Source organism: Eschscholzia californica, unplaced genomic scaffold, assembly GCF_041429995.1.
Source record: "Eschscholzia californica isolate CP2 unplaced genomic scaffold, dmEscCali1.0.p SCAF_1, whole genome shotgun sequence".
In the NCBI taxonomy this organism is placed as follows: Eukaryota; Viridiplantae; Streptophyta; class Magnoliopsida; order Ranunculales; family Papaveraceae; genus Eschscholzia; species Eschscholzia californica.
The window spans coordinates 79,103,434-79,125,321 of record NW_028238198.1 but is presented as its reverse complement, the minus strand read 5'-3'; the positions used below and the strand labels follow the sequence as shown (position 1 = coordinate 79,125,321).

At 35.6% G+C, this 21,888-nt stretch overlaps 4 protein-coding genes across 4 annotated transcripts; 2 read left to right on the top strand and 2 right to left on the bottom strand.

Moving 5' to 3' along the window:
• The first annotated feature begins 326 nt into the window (after positions 1-326).
• Positions 327-2,286, top strand: LOC147569577 (small ribosomal subunit protein eS6-like). The gene is made up of 6 exons (XM_086656059.1): positions 327-365; positions 467-531; positions 1,141-1,198; positions 1,287-1,395; positions 1,492-1,764; positions 1,863-2,286. Exons 1-6 carry the CDS (start codon positions 360-362, stop codon positions 2,099-2,101), a joined length of 750 nt encoding a protein of 249 aa, XP_086512185.1. The 5' UTR covers positions 327-359; the 3' UTR covers positions 2,102-2,286.
• Positions 2,287-5,627: 3,341 nt separating this feature from the next.
• Positions 5,628-7,787, top strand: LOC147569576 (small ribosomal subunit protein eS6-like). The gene is made up of 6 exons (XM_086656058.1): positions 5,628-5,876; positions 5,978-6,042; positions 6,649-6,706; positions 6,786-6,894; positions 6,991-7,263; positions 7,363-7,787. Exons 1-6 carry the CDS (start codon positions 5,871-5,873, stop codon positions 7,599-7,601), a joined length of 750 nt encoding a protein of 249 aa, XP_086512184.1. The 5' UTR covers positions 5,628-5,870; the 3' UTR covers positions 7,602-7,787.
• A 2,006-nt stretch (positions 7,788-9,793) lies between these two features.
• On the bottom strand, positions 9,794-12,401 carry LOC147569575 (Peroxidase superfamily protein). Its single transcript, XM_086656057.1, has 3 exons — positions 12,000-12,401; positions 11,696-11,887; positions 9,794-10,538 (listed from the first exon to the last, which is right to left on the bottom strand). Exons 1-3 carry the CDS (start codon positions 12,219-12,221, stop codon positions 9,942-9,944), a joined length of 1,011 nt encoding a protein of 336 aa, XP_086512183.1. The 5' UTR covers positions 12,222-12,401; the 3' UTR covers positions 9,794-9,941.
• A 1,446-nt stretch (positions 12,402-13,847) lies between these two features.
• LOC147569574 (phosphotyrosyl phosphatase activator (PTPA) family protein) lies at positions 13,848-16,925 on the bottom strand. Its single transcript, XM_086656056.1, has 3 exons — positions 16,762-16,925; positions 14,907-16,235; positions 13,848-14,074 (listed from the first exon to the last, which is right to left on the bottom strand). The coding sequence occupies exons 2-3, from the start codon at positions 16,097-16,099 to the stop codon at positions 14,071-14,073; spliced, it is 1,197 nt and encodes a 398-aa protein (XP_086512182.1). The 5' UTR covers positions 16,100-16,235; positions 16,762-16,925; the 3' UTR covers positions 13,848-14,070.
• Between the last annotated feature and the right edge of the window lie 4,963 nt (positions 16,926-21,888).

Below are 21,888 nucleotides of genomic sequence, written 5' to 3'. Positions count from 1 at the left end.
CATTGACTAATGTACTTGCGACCTATTGTACAACATATCGTATAAACGCATAGACACCTCACTACGATGAAGAACAAGAATTATTTGTGTATGTGATTTTCACCTCTACAAAGAAATTTGGAGCCAACATAGCTAAATGGAATTGCCTATAGATTTCGGTTCTTCAGGGTGCCCGCAAGGTTTCCTCTCCTATGGCCGGATGAAGGCCCTATAGAACTTGTATATAAAACAACCTATGTTAAAGCCCAATAGTGGAGAAGGGTTAGTCTATATAAACCCTAAAGTAATTGAAAGAAAACCCTAGGAGCTCAAAGTCGTTTCTGTGTTCATCTCTTCGCTACTGGTTGAGGGGAGCAAATATGAAGGTTTCCTCCTTGCCCTAAAAATGAAAAGAACCCTAATTTGTTTAGCATTATTTTTTGCTGGTTCTGATTCTTTTTTCTCTTAATCTTGTTCTATTTGCCAGTTTAACATAGCGAATCCAACTACTGGATGCCAAAAGAAACTCGAAATCGATGATGATCAGAAACTGTGAGTTTATTTATTTCTGTTTATTTTTTTTTTGCTTGCTAGATCTATCTGTTGATATATGTCTCATATTCTTCCTTCAATTTCTATACTGGAGATGTAAATATGTACCTGAACTGAACTAGTAGTGTTTGAAATCGCATGGAGATCTGGAATCTGTTGGTTTTTCTATTCATAGATTTTTTTACAGATTAAGCATTTATAGGAACCCTAGAAATGGTTGATAACCATGTCCACTGTTCTTAATTATTAGTATTTTGTTGAAGTAAATTGGACTTGTATAATACGTAAATGCAATACTATATCATTTACTCTTGAGTAGCATAGTTAATTTGATAGGCAAGTCTTTTGAAATCTCGGTTAATTGTTCAACTGGTCCTGTATAATACTGCTATAATCATATATGAGCATCACTGTTAAATGTTTAATGACAATGACCAATATAATATCTCAGTTGGACCAATTTACTGTCTTTGGTTTGGTTATTGTGGATCCCAATCTTATTATCTGCCCTTTTCTTGACTTCTTAACTTGCTATAAGGTATCACTTTTAGAAGCTTTTATTCTTCTATTGTCTTTTTTTTATCCTTATGGTATTCTTCAATCGTATAGGCGTGCATTTTATGACAAGAGGATCTCACAGGAGGTCAGCGGTGATGCACTCGGAGAGGTAAATATCAGTAAAAACTGTAGTCGTCAAACATTTCTTTCAAATTGTAGTTGAAGTGTTGAACTAACAAGTTAATTTTAATCCTCAGGAGTTCACTGGTTATGTTTTCAAAATCATGGGAGGTTGCGACAAGCAAGGTTTCCCCATGAAGCAGGGAGTCCTAACTCCAGGTCGTGTTCGTCTCTTGCTTCACAGAGGTGAGTGAAATTTCTCACCTATTTTTTACCGATTGCTACCTCTTTTTTATGTTCTTAATGTTAGTGATTTGATATTGTGGTTTTTATTTTTCGTAGGCACCCCTTGCTTCCGTGGATTCGGAAGGCGAAATGGAGAACGAAGGAGGAAATCAGTTCGTGGATGCATTGTGAGTCAGGACCTCTCTGTTATTAACTTGGTGATTGTGAAGAAGGGTTTGCACGATCTTCCAGGTCTAACTGATACTGAGAAACCAAGAATGAGAGGTCCAAAAAGAGCATCGAAAATCAGGAAACTCTTCAACCTCTCCAAGGAGGATGATGTCAGAAAGTACGTCAACACATACCGAAGGAACTTCCAAACCAAAAATGGTGAGTTGATATATAGCTAGAACTAGAAGAAATGTTAAACGATCTTAATTCTTAACTAATGTAAGCTAGTAGCTGAATCATATATATGTGGCCGGCAGGGAAGAATGTGAGTAAAGCTCCTAAGATTCAGAGGTTGGTTACTCCTTTGACTCTTCAAAGGAAGCGTTCAAGAATTGCAGAGAAGAAGAAGAGGATCGTGAAGGCTAAGTCAGAAGCAGCAGAATACCAGAAGCTTTTGGCTTCCAGGTTGAAAGAGCAAAGAGAACGCCGAAGTGAAAGTTTAGCAAAGAAGAGATCCAGACTCTCAGCTGCTTCCAAGCCCTCTGTTGCAGCCTAGTGCACTGGTTGCACTTGAATTTTCGTCAAACTAGACCTCTTTTGTAGTTCGAAATGGTTTTTCCTATGTTTTAAGGTAACTATTATATTGTTTGGATACTATTTTTAAATATTAGTACTCTGTAGTTTGACTAGTCACATTGTTCGTATCAGTTTTTGATAATTTGAGGTTGATACTTCCATTAATCTGGTTTGGTTTAATTGCTCTTCTCACAACCACTACTAAATGGTTGGTAAGAGACTCTTTTGTGTTTCCCCTCAGTTTCACTTGCATTATCTCATTTCCTTCTAACCGTTATATGTATATTTTTTTCTATTGGACCCTACTCATAGTCACACGAACCTACTTAGTTTGGTGTGACCATCTATTCGTTATCATTCATGAGGGTAATCGAATATATTATAAATATGTAATATCTGTGTGCTGTGATTTTGGAGGAAACGAAAACAAAACGGTAAAAGTTGATACTCTGCAATGTCATCAGTTACTGTAATATTGCCTTTCAAGAAGCATGAAATTTTGTATGCTGTTCGTCTCTGGTACTTGTGGATGGTAGAAAGTGACACGAATTGAAAATCTTCTTAGTAGACTAGAAGTGGACGGGTTATCGGTTGGTAGACTGGTCTTGGTAGACAGTGTTTGATTTCCAGAAAACAAATAGAACTGTGAAGTCCAAAGAGACCCAAGTGGTGCTCTCCAGAAAACAAATAGAACTGTGATGTCCATAGAGACCCAAGTGGTGCTGGTGAAGAAAGTTTGGACAAGTCAATTTAGCAATGTTCTACAACAGAATATGAGAATAAGAGTGAAGTTACTCGTGATATTTTATGGTGGGAAGTGCTGCACAAGTCACAGAGTGGTCGGAGTTCTGTTTTACGAAGTAACACGTCAAGATAGATTCATAGCCTATCGAGTCGATGGGATAGATGGTCTGAGTAGACTTGAAGGACTTCAGAAGAGGACCCCAGTAGAAAATACGAGGAACAATATGCTTCGAGCGAGATCTAACGAAGTGAGGCAGGAGGCTTCTAGCTGAAACCTTCTTGTATGGTTAGCTAGCTGAGAGATGACCGGAGTAGAAGACTTTTGTTGTACTGAACGGGGCTAAGTATTAATGCTTTGCGTGTGAGAGTTCTCGACCCCTTCGCATGGAGGATGACATCTCCATTTATAGAATAAGAAGAGAGTAACCATTTGTAGAGCGTGTGACTTATCAGATCCAAAATAGTAGGATTCTACTAGGATTTTCTTGTAGTTGTTGATCTTTAGGGAGAGCAACTCAACTCTATGGTGCACGCCGTCCCTAGTCTGCTCGTTCCTGATAGAAGTAATCTACTCTTCCTTAAAGTAGTGCAAAAATCGTTCTTCTACCATAACTCTCATGAGTGACGAAACACTGTATTGACCCAATTTCTAGTTAATCAAACCCTATGGGTGCGGTCCGTTGCTAGCATGAATCTGAGTAGGTCAACATAGACTAGAAATAGGTATGCTATGAGCATGAGCTTACGCAAGCATGCCTGACTTGCTAGGTAGGGAGCTTTCTGTGGGGTTTTTTGTTAGGCTAACTGGACTGTTTGCAGGATAACCCGTACGTTGTATTGGGAGAGGGGCATGATGGGAGACAATATTTGACTATCTGTTGACGTAAAGTCATATACCGTTTTTGACCTATACACTCAGGGGCGTGTTTGAGGGGGTGCAACCGGTGCGGTCGCACCGGACCCCCTCAAACCACCAAATTTTGTTAGAAAAATAGGGGCCCCTTAATATGGAACAAGTATTATAGTTTCGCAGTAAAAAATTATCCCAAAATGTAATGCAGCTTAGTTGGTTAACTTCTTGTGCACTATCCTTGAGGTCTCATGTTCAAATCCCTTAGTTGGCAATTTTTGTTCATTTTATCAACTCATAATTACCTTGGAAGTATTTTTTTTTGTTAAGGAATTACCTTCAACTTCAAGTATTACTAACAACAACTACTATTAGTTAAGGTAATCCATTAGTTTTAGTTATACTTAAAGCCTAGTTATAAGTTAAATACTTGTTTTTCTATTTTTTTTTCATAGGTGTGTGGTTCAATGTACAGTTTTTGCATATAAATGTTCAGGAGAAAAAAATACACAACTTGTATTCATATTGATAAAAAAAAAATTTATCTACCTTTGTTCATTTGTGATATTTACTAAATGTATTATGTGTAAAAAAAGATTACGTTCTAAATTAACCAGAGAAAGGGCCCCAATTTTTTTTTTCGCACCGGGCCCCCAAATTCTCGGCCACGCCACTGTATACACTATTCTTTTCCATTTGACAGGGTAATAAAGAATAGGACGTGAAGTTCTATTCCATGGAACATCATTGTATGAGTCAAAGTTGAAAGTTTACATATATACATATCATGGTGGAACATACATTTCACTCTTTTGATATTTTCGATGACGTTAACATTTGTCAAAATTCTTTTACGGAACTTGTGTGTGAATGAAGATATATATTTTTGATCGTCTGTGTCCATCCAATTTACATAGGAAAGAATGATATAAATTGAAGTTATTAACAATTGTTACTGATATTTCTTTCAAAAAAAAAAAAAAAGATTGATGGGATCATTAAAGAATTAAACAAAAATAACGTCAATTGTGGTTACAAGTTTGTTATACCGTATGCCCAAGATATAACTAGGGGGTAGTGGTTTCATGCCCTAGATTTAGGGGTGGGAATTGGGCGGGTATGGGCGCCCATGGGCACTTGAAGCATCGGGCCGGGCACAAAACTTTAATAGCTATTAGGGTAAGCGGGTTAATCAGGCGGGCAATTTTGAAATTCGCCTTGTCCATTACCTGCCAAAACCCATTGAAAAGCTCGGGCAATTCGGGTATGGGCGGGCGGGTAGCGGGTAATCTCATGACTTGAAAAAAATCACTTTATCTTCTCATTTTATAAAATCTCCAAACACATTTCCTCATTCTAAAGAGACAATGTGGGATTAAAACTAGACGTTATTTGTATTGTTCCTTTTAGGAATTTAATCTCACGAGATATAATAAAACTTATCTCACTCTTTGTTCCCTCAAAGCCAAAGACTACTTCAGTATTCAACTAGGAATTCTCTTGGGCCATTGCAAAGCAATGCACTGGGTTCGTGTGATTGTCCTTAAACATGTCGTTTACCATCTCAACTAAGCCTAGCAACATGGACGGTTGGGCTTCATCAACCCATAAAGTTGATCTAATTTGGTTGGTTATCATTGGGTGAGGTTAAGTGGGTGCGGGCTTGGACGGGTGAGCGGGTAGAGGTTTTAACCCATGCCCGCCCACCAAAACTTGGCGGGCTGGGCGGGTTGTACTTGAGACGGGCGCGAGCGTCCATGGTCCTCGTTGGGCTCGGGTGCCCGTGGGCAGGTTCGGCTCATGAGCAAAATTCCCACCCCTACCTAGATATAACTTTGGGCATTGTTTATACTCAAATTTACGGGCATTGCTTATAAAATTTTCCTATAAAGTTTTGCTAGTTTTTTTTTTTGATGAGAAAAAAAAAAAAAGTTTTGCTAGTTAAATGGAATTTCTATGGGATTTCTTCCGGGGTGGCCACTCCCATGGACGGAATAAGGCCCTATAGAACTTCTATGTAAGCCCAACCTACGCTAAAGCCCGAGAATGGAGTGGCTTTACTCTAAATAAACCCTAAAGTAATTGAAAGAAAACCCTAGGAGCTCAAGGATCGTTTCTGCGTTCATCTCTTCGCTACTGGTTGAGAGGAGCAAATATGAAGGTTTTCACCTTGCCCTAAAAATGAAAAGAACCCTAATTTGTTTAGCATTATTTGTTGCTTGTTATGATTCTTTCTTCTCTTAATCTTTTTCTTTTTTCCAGTTTAATATAGCGAATCCAACTACTGGATGCCAGAAGAAACTCGAAATCGATGATGATCAGAAACTGTGAGTTCATTTATCTCTGTTTTTTTTTTTAATTTGTTTTTCCATATCTCTCTGTTTATATATGTGTTATTTTCTCTCTTCAATATATATATTGGAGATATAAGCCTCTACCTGAACTGATCGTAGGTTAATTTTTGGCGCGTCCATTCTCTTATTTTATTAGGTTTATGTTATGAGTTTGAAATTGCTGATTTTCTTCTCATAAATCTTTTTAGATTAAGCTGTTTTAGGAACCCTAGAAATAGTTGATAACGATGGATCATTGCCTTGTTCTTAATTATTAGTCTTTTGATTAATTAAACCGGTCTTGTAGACTACATCGTTTACTTTATCAGAAACTAAACTTATACGAGTAGCATAGTTATTTGATAGGTAAGTCTTTTGAAATGATGCTGAATATGATATACTCACATCTGAGCGTCTGGGTTAAATGTTGAATGACCATATAATTTCTCATTTGGACCAATTTACCGTCTTTGGTTTGTTTATAGTGAATCCCAGTCTTATTATCTCCATTTTTCTTGACTTCCTCACTTACTATAAGGTATCACTTTTACATTCCTTTTGTGTTCTTTCTTTTCCTCATCGTATTCTTAAATTGTACAGACGTGCATTTTACGACAAGAGGATCTCACAGGAGGTCAGCGGTGATGCACTGGGAGAGGTAAATATCAGTGGAAATGTAATCGTCAAACATTTCTTTAATATTGCAGTTGAACTAACAAGTTAATTTTAATCCTCAGGAGTTCACTGGTTATGTTTTCAAAATCATGGGAGGTTGCGACAAGCAAGGTTTCCCCATGAAGCAGGGAGTCCTAACTCCAGGTCGTGTCCGTCTCTTGCTTCACAGAGGTGAGTGTAATTTCTCACCTATTCTTTTCCGATTGCTAGCTCTCTTTTATGTTCTTAATGTCAGTGGTTTGATATTGTGGTTTTTAATTTTTGTAGGCACCCCTTGCTTCCGTGGATTTGGAAGGCGAAATGGAGAACGAAGGAGGAAGTCAGTTCGTGGATGCATTGTCAGTCAGGACCTCTCTGTTATTAACTTGGTGATTGTGAAGAAGGGTGTGCACGATCTTCCAGGTCTAACTGATACTGAGAAACCAAGAATGAGAGGTCCAAAAAGAGCATCGAAAATCAGGAAACTCTTCAACCTCTCCAAGGAGGACGATGTCAGAAAGTACGTCAACACATACCGAAGGAACTTCCAAACCAAAAATGGTGAGTTGAGATATGGCTAGAACTAGAAGAAATACTAATTGACCTTGATTCTTAACTAATTAAATGTGTAGCTGAATCATATATGTATGTGGTCGGCAGGGAAGAATGTGAGTAAAGCTCCCAAGATTCAGAGGTTGGTTACTCCTTTGACTCTTCAAAGGAAGCGTTCGAGAATTGCAGAGAAGAAGAAGAGGATCGTGAAGGCTAAGTCAGAAGCAGCAGAATACCAGAAGCTTTTGGCTTCCAGGTTGAAAGAGCAAAGAGAACGCCGAAGTGAAAGCTTAGCAAAGAAGAGATCCAGGCTCTCAGCTGCTTCCAAGCCATCTGTTGCAACCTAGGTGCACTGCTTGCACTTGAAGTTTTGTCAAACTAGACCCATTTTGTAGTTCGAATCAGTAATTCCGTATGTTTTAAGGTAACTACTACTTTCGTTTCAATAGTCTTTAAATATTAGTAATCTGAAGTTGTACTGATCACATTATTCGTATCTGTTTTGGATAATTTAAGGTTGTTACTTCCATTAATCTGGTTTGGATTAATTGCTCTTATAATAACCACATTATCGTGGTTAGAGTAGAGTTTCTTTTTTTGTTTCCTCTCATTTTCACTTGCTGTATTTGTGATCATCTGATAATTTATTAGGGTCACGGAATATATTATAAATATGATATGTAATACATGTGTTGTGGTTTCGGAGGAAAGGGAAAAGTTTGAAACCCTGGGCTGTCATCCTTTACTATAATATTGCCCCTCAAGATTTGGTTTGTTGTTCTGCCGAAAATTTTTGTACGTCGTTTGTCTTTATGGTATTTTGCGATTAGAAAACCATTTGGTGGGCACCAACAACCTGGCCCTCGGACTTCCAAGTAGATTTGTACCCGGACAATAGACTGATCTTGGTAATTGATTAGGATGAGTGTCTGGACAAGACAATCCGAAGTATGAAATCCGAGGGCACCAGGGTGCTGTCAGCTAAGATAGTTCTGACGTCCAAGTTAGCAATCTAGTATAATAGAATAGCAGAATAAGTGTAAGAGTAAGGTTAGTCTATAAGGTCGCTCGTGGTACGTGGTTATAGCGTCGGAGTGCGACATAGGTCGTGGAGTAGTTGGAGTTTGGTTCTAGGACCCTACTAGGGGTTTTCAGTAGTCGTTGATCCTATGGAGAACAACTCAGTCCCACTCCTAATCGATTTGTTTTATGGTAGAAGCAGTCTACTGTTTGTTAGTGTGAGGCTCGTTCTTCTACCAAAGCCATAGTAGTTTGAGACTCTTTTTTGATGTGGTGCGAAACTTACATTTCACTCTTTTGATATCCTCCATGACCCACATACGTCGCCTGTTTGTCCCCATTCAGGAATCAGAAACCTTGTACTCGTGACGTCATCCCAGCTTAGGTTACCGCGTCATATTTTAATGTATGATGTATGGTCTTAACATCCACCCATAAACCAATTCATACAATATGAATCCATCCACAAGTCATTTGAGTCATTGTGTTTGTTTCTCGGAAGGCGACTTCCCCCGTCACATACAATCAAATTTACTTTGACAGATGCGCCTTTAACACTAATTTTGTTGTATAAACCTAGTTATATTTTAAAATCACTCAAACTAGTTGGACGAGTGAGACATCACATTTGATATGAGTATATACATGGTCAAATTATTGGTTCTCCATTCAAGAAATCTAAAAGTTAGTGCTCTGCTCCTATCCCAACCAAGGTTGCCACATCAAATTCTCTCATATATGTGTAGATCCAATTTGTTCTGACTTAAAGTAGAATCAAAAGTGACCTAAATAAATTATAATAGTGATGTAAATATGTGACTCAATCCTAATAAGATAACAGATACTGTGGTCTTACCATTCGTGACAGAACCAAATATCTCGTCTTATTCACCACGTTGGTCACCGAGGGAGTCATTAAAGAGATACTTTTATCAGTTTTGGATAAGTTATCCACACGGGAAAAAAATTCAAGAGTCCTACAAAAATAAACATTTTGTTATATGATTTGTATCCACTTATTTTGATTCGGATTTCATATATAAACAAACAGATGTGATGGAGAAGATACTAAAAATCAGGAGGACTACTAATTTGAAGATACCTGCTTCCTTCTCGACATATTCTTTAAACATTAATATTTTGAACTTGTACTGATCACTTTTTATTTTGATCAATTTTACATAATTTAGGTTGATACTTCTATTAATTTGACTCTTGTTACTTTCTCCAATTACACCTTCATATTTTTTTGCTCAGTTTCATTTGACTTGTCTTATACCATGTCACAAGATGTCAATTTTATTCTATAGTGTTGAATTATGTGACACCACTGTAACAATAATTCCTAGACATTCATTATTGGCACATACTTGTCATATTTCATTTTCTTCGGCCTTGAATAATCCATTTTGTCCTATTCTCATCTTATAATGATATTAATTCGTATTTTTGCTACTCGCATTGAATAGTCACTGTCATGATAATCGTTCATGAATTCAATAAAATTTGACAGAGTGAATGACAAATTACTTCAATGTTGTAAAATTCGCTTTCAAACTACATACTTTTTAGATGTTTCATTGGAAGTTTCGAAAAGAGAAACAACATAATAATCACCCTACTAATCATTTTCTTTCATTGTTAATATCTATCTAGACATTTTCCTACTACTCAACCCACATTCCTTCACCACCATGACTATTAACAACTCTGCAATTTTTCCTGATTTCTCCTGCCTTTCCTGATTGCAAGTCACCCATCTTCACCATCCCATTGACAAAAGCATTGAAGAAAGCCTTTTGATCTCTAGCAAATAACTCCACAAATTCACTAGTTGATCCACCAGATGAAAAGAGTGTTTGATCTGAATTCAAAAACCCTCTTCCAGAAACTAAATCCTTGAAATATTGATTATCAAATAAGTGAGGAGTGAAATCAAGATCACCTATCACATTTTCATCTCCCCCAATTGGACAAAGCTTATTCAATTTCTCTCTATATTTAGGTTCAATTGTTGGATCAGGATGACCACTACCAGATTGATTATAAAGTCTAAACATAATTGAAAAACATCTGCCATTACCAATTGAATGAGAACCAGAAAGGGCTACTAAATCTTCAACTGAAAGATTGAATCTCTTGAATAGATCTATGAGATAAGTTGCATTTGATCTTGGACTTGGCATTATATTATCTGAATCTTCATGACTTGCTGTTAAACTATCTTCTCTTCCCAATTTTACTTCCCAATTTGGACCTCCAGTCTAATAAAATCACAAAAATATTAGAAACCCAGTATTTTTTTTTAGGGTTATTTCCCTAATGGCCCCCTACTTTGTGACCAGCTTCCCGCCTGGCCCCCTACTTTACGAGAAATACCCATATGACCCCCTTCCGTTATAACACCGTCACTCTCTCTCCTCCATCATGTTTTCTCTCTCTGCCAACTCACGCCACATCATTTGTTACGCCACCTCATCACCTTCTCCGGCAGAGGTCGCCGGCCGACCAAATTTCCGGCCGGCGACCTTCAAACTAAATTTTTATTTTTTTTTTCTCTCTTCCTCTCTCTCTCTCTCTAAAATTACTCCGGCGAAGGGAGACCTTCGCCGGAGTGGTCTGTCCTTGAAGAACAGACCGAGATCTGTTCTTCAAGGAACAGACCAGATCTGTTCAGTGAAGAACAGATCTCGGTCTGTTCTTCACTGAACAGACCGAGTCTGTTCTTCAAGAACAGACCGAGATCTGTTCTTCACTGAACAAACCTGGTCTGTTCCTTGAAGAACAGACCACTCCGGCGAACGTCTCCCTTCGCCGGAGTAATTTTAGAGAGAGAGAGGAAGAGAGAAAAAAAAAAAAATTTTTTTTTTTTTTTTTAGTTTGAAGGTCGCCGGCCGGAAATTTGGCCGGCCGGCGACCTCTGCCGGAGAAGGTGATGAGGTGGCGTAACAAATGATGTGGGGTGAGTTGGCAGAGAGAGAAAACATGATGGAGGAGAGAGAGTGACGGTGTTATAACGGAAGGAGGCCATATGGGTATTTCTCGTAAAGTAGGGGGCCAGGCGGGAAGCTGGTCACAAAGTAGGGGGCCATTAGGGAAATAACCCTTTTTTTTACTTCTAATTAACAAGGTTAAACTTGATCAAATATTAAAATTTTGGGTTCTTTAACTTATCAAGCCAAAATTAGGTTTCTTGTTTCTCTTACATCATCAGAGAGGGAAAAAACCAATAAGAGATCAGGAACCTCGGGCCTTGTTTGAATCTCTTAATATTGTAATAAATGGGTTTCTTGTTATAACTATTCTAATTACAAAAAAAAAAAAAAATTAAAACCCATATTTGATTTTGGTCTATTTATGTATAATTCTTAGTGATTAAGTTAAAGTAGAAGGAAATGAGATTTGGGTTTAATGTTCTTACCAAAAGGACAGCATCTCTAGAAGCCATGATTATAATATCAGCACAAGAAACAACATTTGGGCAATTTTTCTCTAACACTTCTTTAATTTCATCAATGACTTCAAATGATCTAAGTGAGTCTATATTAGAAAGTGATGTTTTCTCACCAAGCATTTCTGGTGTATCATCCAGTAACAGAGAACCATCACAACCCTATCAAACAAACAAAAAAAATTTAGAATAATCAGATTTTGAAGAGAAAGAACAAATCAATTAAAAAAAAAAAAATGAAGGAACCCATTTGAGTTTTGATTGATAATATTACATTAACAAAGCAATCATGGAATTGCAAACGCATAACAGAGGCAGCAATTCGAAATTCTCTAGTCATGGCTTTCCTCATAACTTCTCTGACTATGGATTCAGCTTTTGGGCATGTATCTGCATAAAACCCTAACCTTAATTGTTTGAAATCAGCCATGGTGGGTTTGTGAAAGAAGTAGAAGAAGATGAAGAAAAAGTAGAGAGAGAAAGTAGAAGGAGCCATTTGGGAGACCGTTGGGAATATTGTAGTGAGAAAAGGGAACTTGTAGTGAGTGGTGATATATAAATTGGATTTATATACTTAAATGGGAGGCTGTTTGTGTGATGTATGTGGTATAGATCATGAATGATGTGAAGAACATATATTTGTTTTTCTTTGGATCATCTACCACTACCATATGGCACATTTATAAGTTCGTGACATTTGTGTCTATTAAACTTCAATTTTCTTTAATGGGATCTTATTAATTTTACTAAATCTTTTTTACTTGGAAAGAAATAATAACTCATAAACTCTTGACAATTTTAATGAGTCAAATTTTGAGTTTGCCATGAACATGATAGAATATCTATACATATTTTTTTTTTTTTATCATTTTGCAATTTGACCATATACGCAGTAAATTATAATGTAATGCCCAAACCTTAAGTTCACTCCCCAATTGTAAAGATTCCAAAATTTCTCACCCATAATTTTTTTTATACCTTATCTTGTATCATATACATGTTAGAATACTTTTTTTCTCTCTCTCCTACAACAGTAGACTTCAATGGACATTTATAAGTTCGTGACATTTGTGTCTATTAAACTTCAATTTTCTTTAATGGGATCTTATTAATTTTACTAAATCTTTTTTACTTGGAAAGAAATAATAACTCATAAACTCTTGACAATTTTAATGAGTCAAATTTTGAGTTTGCCATGAACATGATAGAATATCTATACATATTTTTTTTTTTTTATCATTTTGCAATTTGACCATATACGCAGTAAATTATAATATTTTTTTTGTTGAAAGTCATTTTTGTTGCAATAAGGCATTTTATACTTTAGAAAACACAAGTAATTTTTGTTGTGTCTTTTGATTTTCAACTTCATTATGTAATTCTCATTAGCCTTTTGGCCTGTTAATGAAGTTTGATTCAAAAAAAAAAAAAAAAAAGTGGTAACTTTGACTTTTCTTTTTTCCTTTGTTGAAAAAGTGTCAATCTTGCTAGGGATGTGAGAGAGTACAAGGTTTTTGATTTTTTTGCATGGGGACCAATGGGGGTGCAGATGGGATAATAGTCACAAAATTGCTAAAAACTATCTTATGCGGTCTCACTTTCAACTTACATTTAGGGCTTGATGTAACAAATATTGGACACTATTGGTTTCCTTTCATTCTTTAATTTCTCCAATAAGAATTTTCCAGCTAGTCTAATTTGATCGAATTAAAATGAGTATTCTATTCTTAGTTGTTTTTTTTTTTTTTTTTCTGAAAAATCGATAAACTTAGAATTTAAAGCCCGACAAACTTATCATTATCTATACTTTTTATAATCAAAATTCAATAACGATGGATCCCATCTCTTTTGAAAATTGAACTTCGGACTTCTATAGTTTTCGAGTTTCTGTAACCTTACAAACCACTTAGACAACTAAGTGTGACTCTGGAGTCTGGTCAAACCACATAGACAGGACAATTGCACCCGCCGCCCTTGTCCTTCTGCATTGCTCCTATATTCTCTTGGTCATATTCAACTACTATTAAACTGAGAAGCTCAACAACCACATTTTCTGAGATTGTAAGCATGTCTACACCATTTTCGACCCACAATAAATGAATAAGGAAACATCATCTCAGGGTTTCACTAAAACAGCATGCTAATGAGCTAATCTATAGTAGAAAAAGGCTAATGTATCACCATTCAGATGCTTTCTGCTTAGTTAAATTTTTCAAGAACACAAAAGAGTGAAAACCTACATGAATGCGTATCACCAAAAATATACATTCAGATAAACTCGCACTTTTCTTTGACTCATTAAAAAAACGTCAAATGCAGAAGACTATCCTCCGTCCACTTCCTTATTACCTGTCAATAGGAAAACAACAACCATCTTTCAGAAAAATGGAAATGAGAAACAACAGGATTTTTCATGTGAAGAACCAGATTGTAGTTTGCTGTCCAGATCTTGACGGATAATGTTCTAGTACTAGCATTAAAGATGACAAAGTCCCTTTAGCACTGCTATTCTAGTGCATCCATGCATGTTTTCTCAACCTAGACCATTGAGTTTGAGATGTTAATTGAATAAGAACGAAGAAATCAACGGATGTAAAGTACTTCCTAGACAATGTCTTAAATTCACCATCGAAGTTTGAATGTAAAGTATTTATTTTTCATATGGAATCAGAAAGCCTCATATAAGCTACCAATACTACTAATCTCCTAAATCAAGAAACCCTGTCCTCTGATACTTCAGCGATTCGGTCTCTTCAGCACTCGGAAAAATATTTTTGGTCTACGCCTAGTTTCTATGTCTTGCTAAAACAAACATCTGTGAGTTGGTTTCAAACAAATAGGTAGAAAGTAACATATCCATCCTCACTCTATTTGATTATCTCAGTGGTTACAGAAACAGAAACAGAAACTATTCATTCTCGATATCTCCATACTGTTAAAGAAGCCATTCCTACTATAAATGATGACCAGAAAACCTCAATAGGACGAGCCTCAATACCTCTTAAGAAATTTCTTTTTTGCTTAACTTCTACTAAGAAATGTGGGCATAATGTTACATTTAACGTGTATAATACCCTATTAAGAGCAAGATAAAGTTATAAGGTACAAGATAAAATAGGAAAACGAAATTTCAAGGTTCATTGAGAACAAACAAGAATTTCAGTTCATGAAAAGAGCATACCATTTGATGAGCCAACCAAACAGAAAATGCTGCATAATTGGGACTTTCTCCAGCACTTCAAGCTTATACATTTTAAGCAACCCACTGTTCACTTTGTTCCAATTAGGTACTCCACTGATATCATCAAGCATCGGAGAATGCTCCGCGAACAAACCCTTTTTCACCTTCTTCACAAACGAAATGCACGAAAGATATAGATATTCATCTGAGAAATTCTCCAATATATCATCGTTGTGAATAGATTTAGGTTTCATATACTTGTGATCAATCAGTTGAGATGAACCAAATATAAATGGAAGAAAATGGTAATCATCAAGACCCCAAACTCCATGTGATCCAGCTGGTTCAAGACAATACACAGTTTGTAATTTCCTCATGAGATTAAGATACTTAACAAATACCCTCGAAACAGTTGCTTGATAATCTTCTTCTTTTAAAACCCCTAATCTCGCTAAACAATATAACCATGCGGCAAAGTTAGTCTCGTGCCCTGTACCATAATCGATCCGACTTGGATTTCCAAAACTATCAGTGAAGTAAGGGACAATTTCAGTTGTGGATGAGCTGAGTTCTTCGGGAAGAAATTGCAACATAAGAGATTCAGAATTTTCAACGAGTCGATTATGCCAAACTCTATAAGAGTAATTACCATAACGAGCAGATTGTTGAACAGGAGGAATCTCATCGATCCAAGAGAGAAGAGAGTCAAGGATGGAAATGATGGTAATTAGGGTTTGAGATTGGTGGCATGGATCAGAAATTTTCTGGGATCGGATGGATTCGCTGAGCGATACAACGAAACCGAGGAAATTCCTTCCAGAATCGGAGTCGATGAAGTGACGGATATCATCCAAAGAGGTGATTTTCTTGGTAGGGGTTTGGAAGAGGTAAGGAGGAGAAACGGTGGGGACTTTTTCTGAACGAGGGACTGGGGTTTGGATTATGGCTTGTTGCGAGTAGTTTGATGGGAGGTTTATGGCGGGTGAACGGATCGGTCGGTAGTTGGGTGGTGGAGATATTTCCGACCATGCTGGTGGTGGGGTAATTGAGGTGGGGCCACCACAGCTACAGCAAGTGGTGGTGGTTGTGGAGGAAGGACAAAGGTGAGTTGTGGGTGGTGGAGGAGTTGTTTGAGTTTCTTCTTCATCTTGTTTCACGTTGACGAGAGGGGATTGTGGAGGAGGAGTTTCCATTTTCTCTTTGATCAATTTTGATCACCGAGCACAAATAAATTTGTCGAGTGTCAAGGTTGTTCGTATATGGATTTTCAACTACCGTTGTAAATTCACAGTTGCTTCAACAATATTTTGATTAATGGATCAAGTTCACCTGAAAAATAGGGCAAACATAACAAATGCATCACAGTGAAGCAGTGAGATATCTGAACTTATTGAAACAGAATCAAATACAATATGCAATATTAAATAGAAGGCATGGAAAGTATAGGAAAGAATTTTACAAAAATTTTGGGATTTCTAACATCTTCACCAAGAAGAAACTCTACATTTTCAAACCCTAAAAGTAGTTTAAGTGGTCCTCTCTAACCACCAAAGCGTTTAGGGTTTACTATTTCCTCTCTTTTCTTGACCATTTTAATTTTGTTATTCAGGAACTTAGGGTTTCATTTTACATTTTTGTATAGGCTGAATAAATCATATTAAAAAAAACAACTAAGAACAAGCAATACCCAAATCGATTCAATCAAAATCCGATCGGTTCGAAACAACCCTTTTGATTCAATCAGAACCAAACCGATTTACATAAGCAACCTAGTTTTACACAGAATAGATTATATGAAAGAAGAACTAAAGCTCAATGAAGATCCAAATCCAAATCCAAATCATGGATGTCTTACCTGAAGAAGGATCAAGTTTCAATCCATATGTTCCATCTCTCTCTCTCTCTCCTAAATTCGGTGTTCTTTCTCTCTCTAACTTATGAATTCAATTCCATGCCTTCTTTCTCATTCGGCTATACGTATCCGAGAGCGCCTTTTAATTTTGAAGACCAAGCCCGCAATTTGTAAATTTAGGGGCTTATCTCCTTTTTTTTTTTTTTTTTTTTTTTTTTTTTTTTTTTTTTTTTTTTTTTTTTTTTTTTTTTTTTTTTTACCAGCGCTTTGGGGAAAGCAAAATTGTTTCCGGGGTGTGAAGACTTGGTCAAACATTGGTAAATTTTATTTGACAATTTTATTTGACCAGGTCGGAGAAGACATAGAGAGCGGTGGGGAGAGAGAGAGGTAAAAAATATTCCCCACAAAATATGTTTCTCCGAAATTTTTTCAAAATTTTGTATATTTCCTTTAAAATTTCACACCCCGGAAACTATTTAGCTTTCTCCAAAGCGTTGGCCTTTTTTTTTGTTGAGATAAGTTTATCTAACTTTGGCCTTGAAGCTATTCTATTCGCAACTTCTCTCATCTCAGCCATTATTTCATTAATACTATTTTTAAGGGTTTGAAGTCGTGTGTGCTTTTTGTGACGATGTAAAACAACTGTTGGATATAGTTGATTTTGAAATAAGAATCCCTTGTGTGTTGTTGTCGAAAAGAAAAATCATTTAAGTTATCTACGCATTAAAGTAAAAAAAAAAAGTTTAGCATAAACTAGCATTAGTATGTTAAAATACGACGTGTGAACTTATAGTGTAACAAATAGAAGTATATATTTGAACTTCTTTTTGGGAATATCCAACCTAGTAGAGAATGTACTGGTGATGAAAGTTCCCCACTTCGACTGCTCTATCAGCAGTTGCTTGCTCGTTCTCTATCACGTAGCTACTAGATGAGCTTACATTATTAAATATAAAAAACTAGAAATAAAATGAGGGTTACTTATGAAGTTAATTTCATTCCGAAAATGTTGCAGAGAATCATATCGCTTACTTCTACGTATCTCGCCCAAGCATCATCATCTGCATAATTTTTCTCTTGCTACGTATAATTTCATAACGAAAATGCTTTGAGTTTCCGGATTAAAGTTGAATCCACTTTGGTTAAAAGTTTCTCTTGCTACGTATAGTTTTTCCTCATTGTTTTCAACCGTGTCTTGATATTTTCATGTGTGACAACCGTCTCTGTTTTTCTTTATCAATTTCAATTACAACACGGTTTAAAGATTCAGTTTTCCAACCTTTGTGTGGTTTCTTTGCTCCTTTAGCAGCCTCCTCCAGAAGTGTTTCAACAAGAACCTCGTCCGTTCGTCCACTCCATCTTTGTTTTTGCTGACTCAGATTCTGATGTCATACTAGAAACACAATCTAACATATACTAAATTTTGTAAAAAGAATCATTACAAACAGTAAATATGTGATCAACCAAAAGAAAGAATCGATTTACATATGAATAAATAAGTCAAACAACTAAAAAATTAGAAAGTAATGGTTGAACCGGTTTGGAGATAATATCTAAATTAATTTTTCTAATATCAATATTCTACTTAGGCTAACGTTCTTCCCACATCTGTTATGTCATAGCGTCTCTCGAAGTTGTCCAAACTTGAGAAGAAGCTATTACAACATTCGCGTCATCTTCTCTTTCACTAGTTTCTTCTTCGTCTTCAATAGAGCTTTCATACTGACATAAGTCATCAGGATCACCATCTCGTCAAAAATTATGAAAAGCACAACATGCAATGACTATCTTCGCTAGGGTTCTAATGTTATGGAATGAAGCATTCCTAAGATACACAAATCTTTTCTTCAAAACACCAATAGACTTTTCAATCACATTTCTTAGGGATGAGTGTCGAAAATTAAACATTTCTGTAGGTGTTTCCGCACGACAACCAATATGATCTCGAAGATGATATCGTGTGTTGCAATATGGTGTGAGGAATCCAGAAACTAAAAGAAATTCTGCATCTGCAAGGTAGTATTTACCTATTCCAAATAATGTTAACAATCACTTTTAAGACCAATTTTGAGATTAATAGAAATGCCCAGATTTACATACGTACAGGTACAACTAGCTTATGAACTTCAAGACCTAAAGCATTCCTTAACATACAACCATCATGCACTGACCCTTCCCAACCAACTAAAACGTAAGTAAATTTCATATCAAATGTGTATGCCGAAAACACATTTGGAGTAACGGTTCATTTTCAGTTTAGATATTTTGGTTGTTCTTCTAATGGAACTGTAGCTCTGATACGGGTACCATCCATAACACCAACTGCACCCTATGAATAAACTAGAATTAATGATGGGAATTTTAATGTTAGTATTATTTATTTGACATAAGAAGCAACCTCGACGTAGGGATGTCTATGTTTTTCAGTCCCGTAATCTGCAGGAGAGTTCGTCATAGTTGTTGGCTTCATGACATCCTTATAGAAAAAGACTAAAGACGACAAAACAATATGGAAAATACCTACTAACTGTCTGACTTGAGCAAAAGAACTGAAACACTGATTTTTTATTGCGTATATCGTAACCAACTGTATGTAGAAATAATGCAACTTGTTCCTCAACCATAATAGATCGACCATCAACTAAACCATACACATATAATCGCTCACACAAGTTATGAAACATTGCTCTACTCATCCTCAATTGCTCACGACAGACTATATCACTCTCTAGATACGTTTTCTCAAAACACCCCTCATCTCACAATCTTTTTTTTTCGTAAAGTCTCTTTGTGAAGAGATTTTTGTATAGTTTATAAAAGTAAAGCATTACCTTAACTTGCATAATTATCATTGTTATGACTATAAATGTCCGCTGACGTTCTTTACCTGTAAAGGGAGGGGATAGAATGCACAGGGACAATCAAAGTTATAAAATATGTGAATAAAGGTAAAGGTAATGGTGGTGGTGTTAAACTAACTTCTATATTGTTGAATCTCTTTCTCTCTGCGTGGTTATGTGATAAAAAACTTTTAATTTTTTTTATAAAATTGTACACCTGTTACAAGGGTACAAAACAAATACTCAGGACTTAAATTATTTTTTTTTTTAATTTCTTTCTCTACATGATATCCTAGGCTCCCCCCCCCCCCCCCCCCTCTCTCTCTCTCTCTCTCGTACGTCTTGGCGATAGTAAGAGCATTAACGTCAACATTTGGTAGCCCCAAGTGGTGGAAATGCTAACTTAAACTCCAAAATTCTGGAGGTCTCAAGTTCGATTCCCATAGAAGGTGGGTTCCATGGTTTATTGAATTTGGGTTATTAAGGTATAAATAATGTTGTTGGACTTTAGGCTATAGTTTAGTTGGGCTATATGCCCGTTCTTGTAAGAGTTTGAATTAGTCGATTATTGTGTTTATCACATCTTTGATGTATCAATGTCATTGTAATGACCATCTAGTCAAATTCCAAAAAAAGATAAGAGCAGTAAGAAACAAAAACAAATCAATAAAACAACTTTTGATTATATCTTTTTTTGTGTAAGCTATTAATGAGATGTTAATATTTTTCTTCTCTTTTATGATGAATAAGAAAAATAGATCGTTAGAAAAGGTGAACAAGTAAAGAGAAAAAAAGACTTCCTTGTTCTGGAATAAAGATTTTTTATTTTCTTTAGGGCAGACAGTGGCTTTAGAAGATGGAGGAGAAATTAAGGTTTGTTTACAAAGCCACAAAAGTGACGAAAATTGAAGATAAATATTAGATTCTTTTGACGAAAATATATAAATAAATACAAGTTTCAAGTATCCGAATATTTTGAAATACTATTTTTTATGTTTCCATGAAATTTAATTCCTAAGGGGAACAAAGAATTAAAAATTGAGTATTTCAGAAATAGATTCCCAAAAGAATCAAAGCCATAGAAAGAAACTTTATATCAAACGGTGGAAATACCTATTTCCACGGAAACTCTTTTATTTCCATAGAAATATGTGATATCAAACACACTGCCGCATAGGAAACAATAACATATATTTTTCGGAATACGAGTCACATGTTTGTATTTTATTATATAGATTTTTTTTGTGGAAAATATATAAATAAATACAAGTTTTCTAGTATCCAAATATTTTGAAATACTATTTTTTTTTATGTTTCAATGGAATCTAATTCTTACGAGAAGCAAAGAAATTAAAAATTGAATATTTCGGAGAAATAGATTCGCAAGAAAATCAAAGTCACAGAAATTTTTTTTATATCAAATGGTGGAAATACTTATTTTCATAAAACTCTTTTATGTGATATCAAACCCATCCTAAAAAGAGTATTCAAATTTACTTCAATATAAAGTTTCGCATAATTTGACTGTGAAGTTGTTGCATAAGAAACAATAACACATATTTTCCAAAATACGAGACACATGTTTGTATTTTATTATATAGATCTTTTTTTTGTTGAAAGCTTATTATTATATAGATTTTTTTTTTGTTGAACAATATTATTATATAGATCTTGATAAGATTTAAGTTTTTTTTTTTTGTTGAAATAGATAAGATTTAAGTTGATCAAGCATAATTTACTAAAAGATCTTGGACCATATTCAAGCATCAAAAATAAAGATTCAAACACATGAGTGCATGATTTGTTTGATACAAAAAAAAATTACTCCAGTATCTTACTTTTATAATCACTAAAATATATAAATTGGGTCTTTCTTATTAAACAATTCCAATCAAAATAGCTTTTCAGGCTTTTTGTTCATTGTGAATTTTTGAACATCATAAACAAAAAATCACCACTTGAATTATTGCTTTCACATGGAATCAAGAATCACAAAACAAAACAAAAGCCAAGAGAAATATACAAACATTATTCATGAACACTTGCAAGCAAAAAAAAATGTTAAAATGGACATATGATTTAATTTAGATCAATGTTTCCATTATAAATATTTTTTAAGTTAAAGACAATTCATTTTATTATATTATTAACTAACAACCGTCCACAGATCTGTGTTTGTTCCTCCGGCGAAGGGTCCTCCTTTCGCCGGATCCCCTTTCTTCTTTCCCTTGTAGTTAGTTTACCTCCATTATAGTTTCTTGGGTCTAATTGGATCATCTTGCACGGTTAC

Excerpts from the sequence above, each read along its gene's own strand:
- LOC147569577 (XM_086656059.1), top strand. Across the intron at positions 532-1,140 it reads ATCGATGATGATCAGAAACT|GCGTGCATTTTATGACAAGA; the intron begins GTGAGTTTATTT and ends TCAATCGTATAG. Across the intron at positions 1,199-1,286 it reads GCGGTGATGCACTCGGAGAG|GAGTTCACTGGTTATGTTTT; the intron begins GTAAATATCAGT and ends TTTAATCCTCAG.
- LOC147569576 (XM_086656058.1), top strand. Across the intron at positions 6,707-6,785 it reads GCGGTGATGCACTGGGAGAG|GAGTTCACTGGTTATGTTTT; the intron begins GTAAATATCAGT and ends TTTAATCCTCAG. Across the intron at positions 6,895-6,990 it reads CCGTCTCTTGCTTCACAGAG|GCACCCCTTGCTTCCGTGGA; the intron begins GTGAGTGTAATT and ends TAATTTTTGTAG.
- LOC147569575 (XM_086656057.1), bottom strand. The coding sequence starts at position 12,221 with ATGGCTCCTTCTACTTTCTCTCTCTACTTTTTCTTCATCTTCTTCTAC. Across the intron at positions 11,888-11,999 it reads TCCATGATTGCTTTGTTAAT|GGTTGTGATGGTTCTCTGTT; the intron begins GTAATATTATCA and ends TTTGTTTGATAG. Across the intron at positions 10,539-11,695 it reads CTAGAGATGCTGTCCTTTTG|ACTGGAGGTCCAAATTGGGA; the intron begins GTAAGAACATTA and ends TGATTTTATTAG.
- LOC147569574 (XM_086656056.1), bottom strand. The coding sequence starts at position 16,099 with ATGGAAACTCCTCCTCCACAATCCCCTCTCGTCAACGTGAAACAAGAT.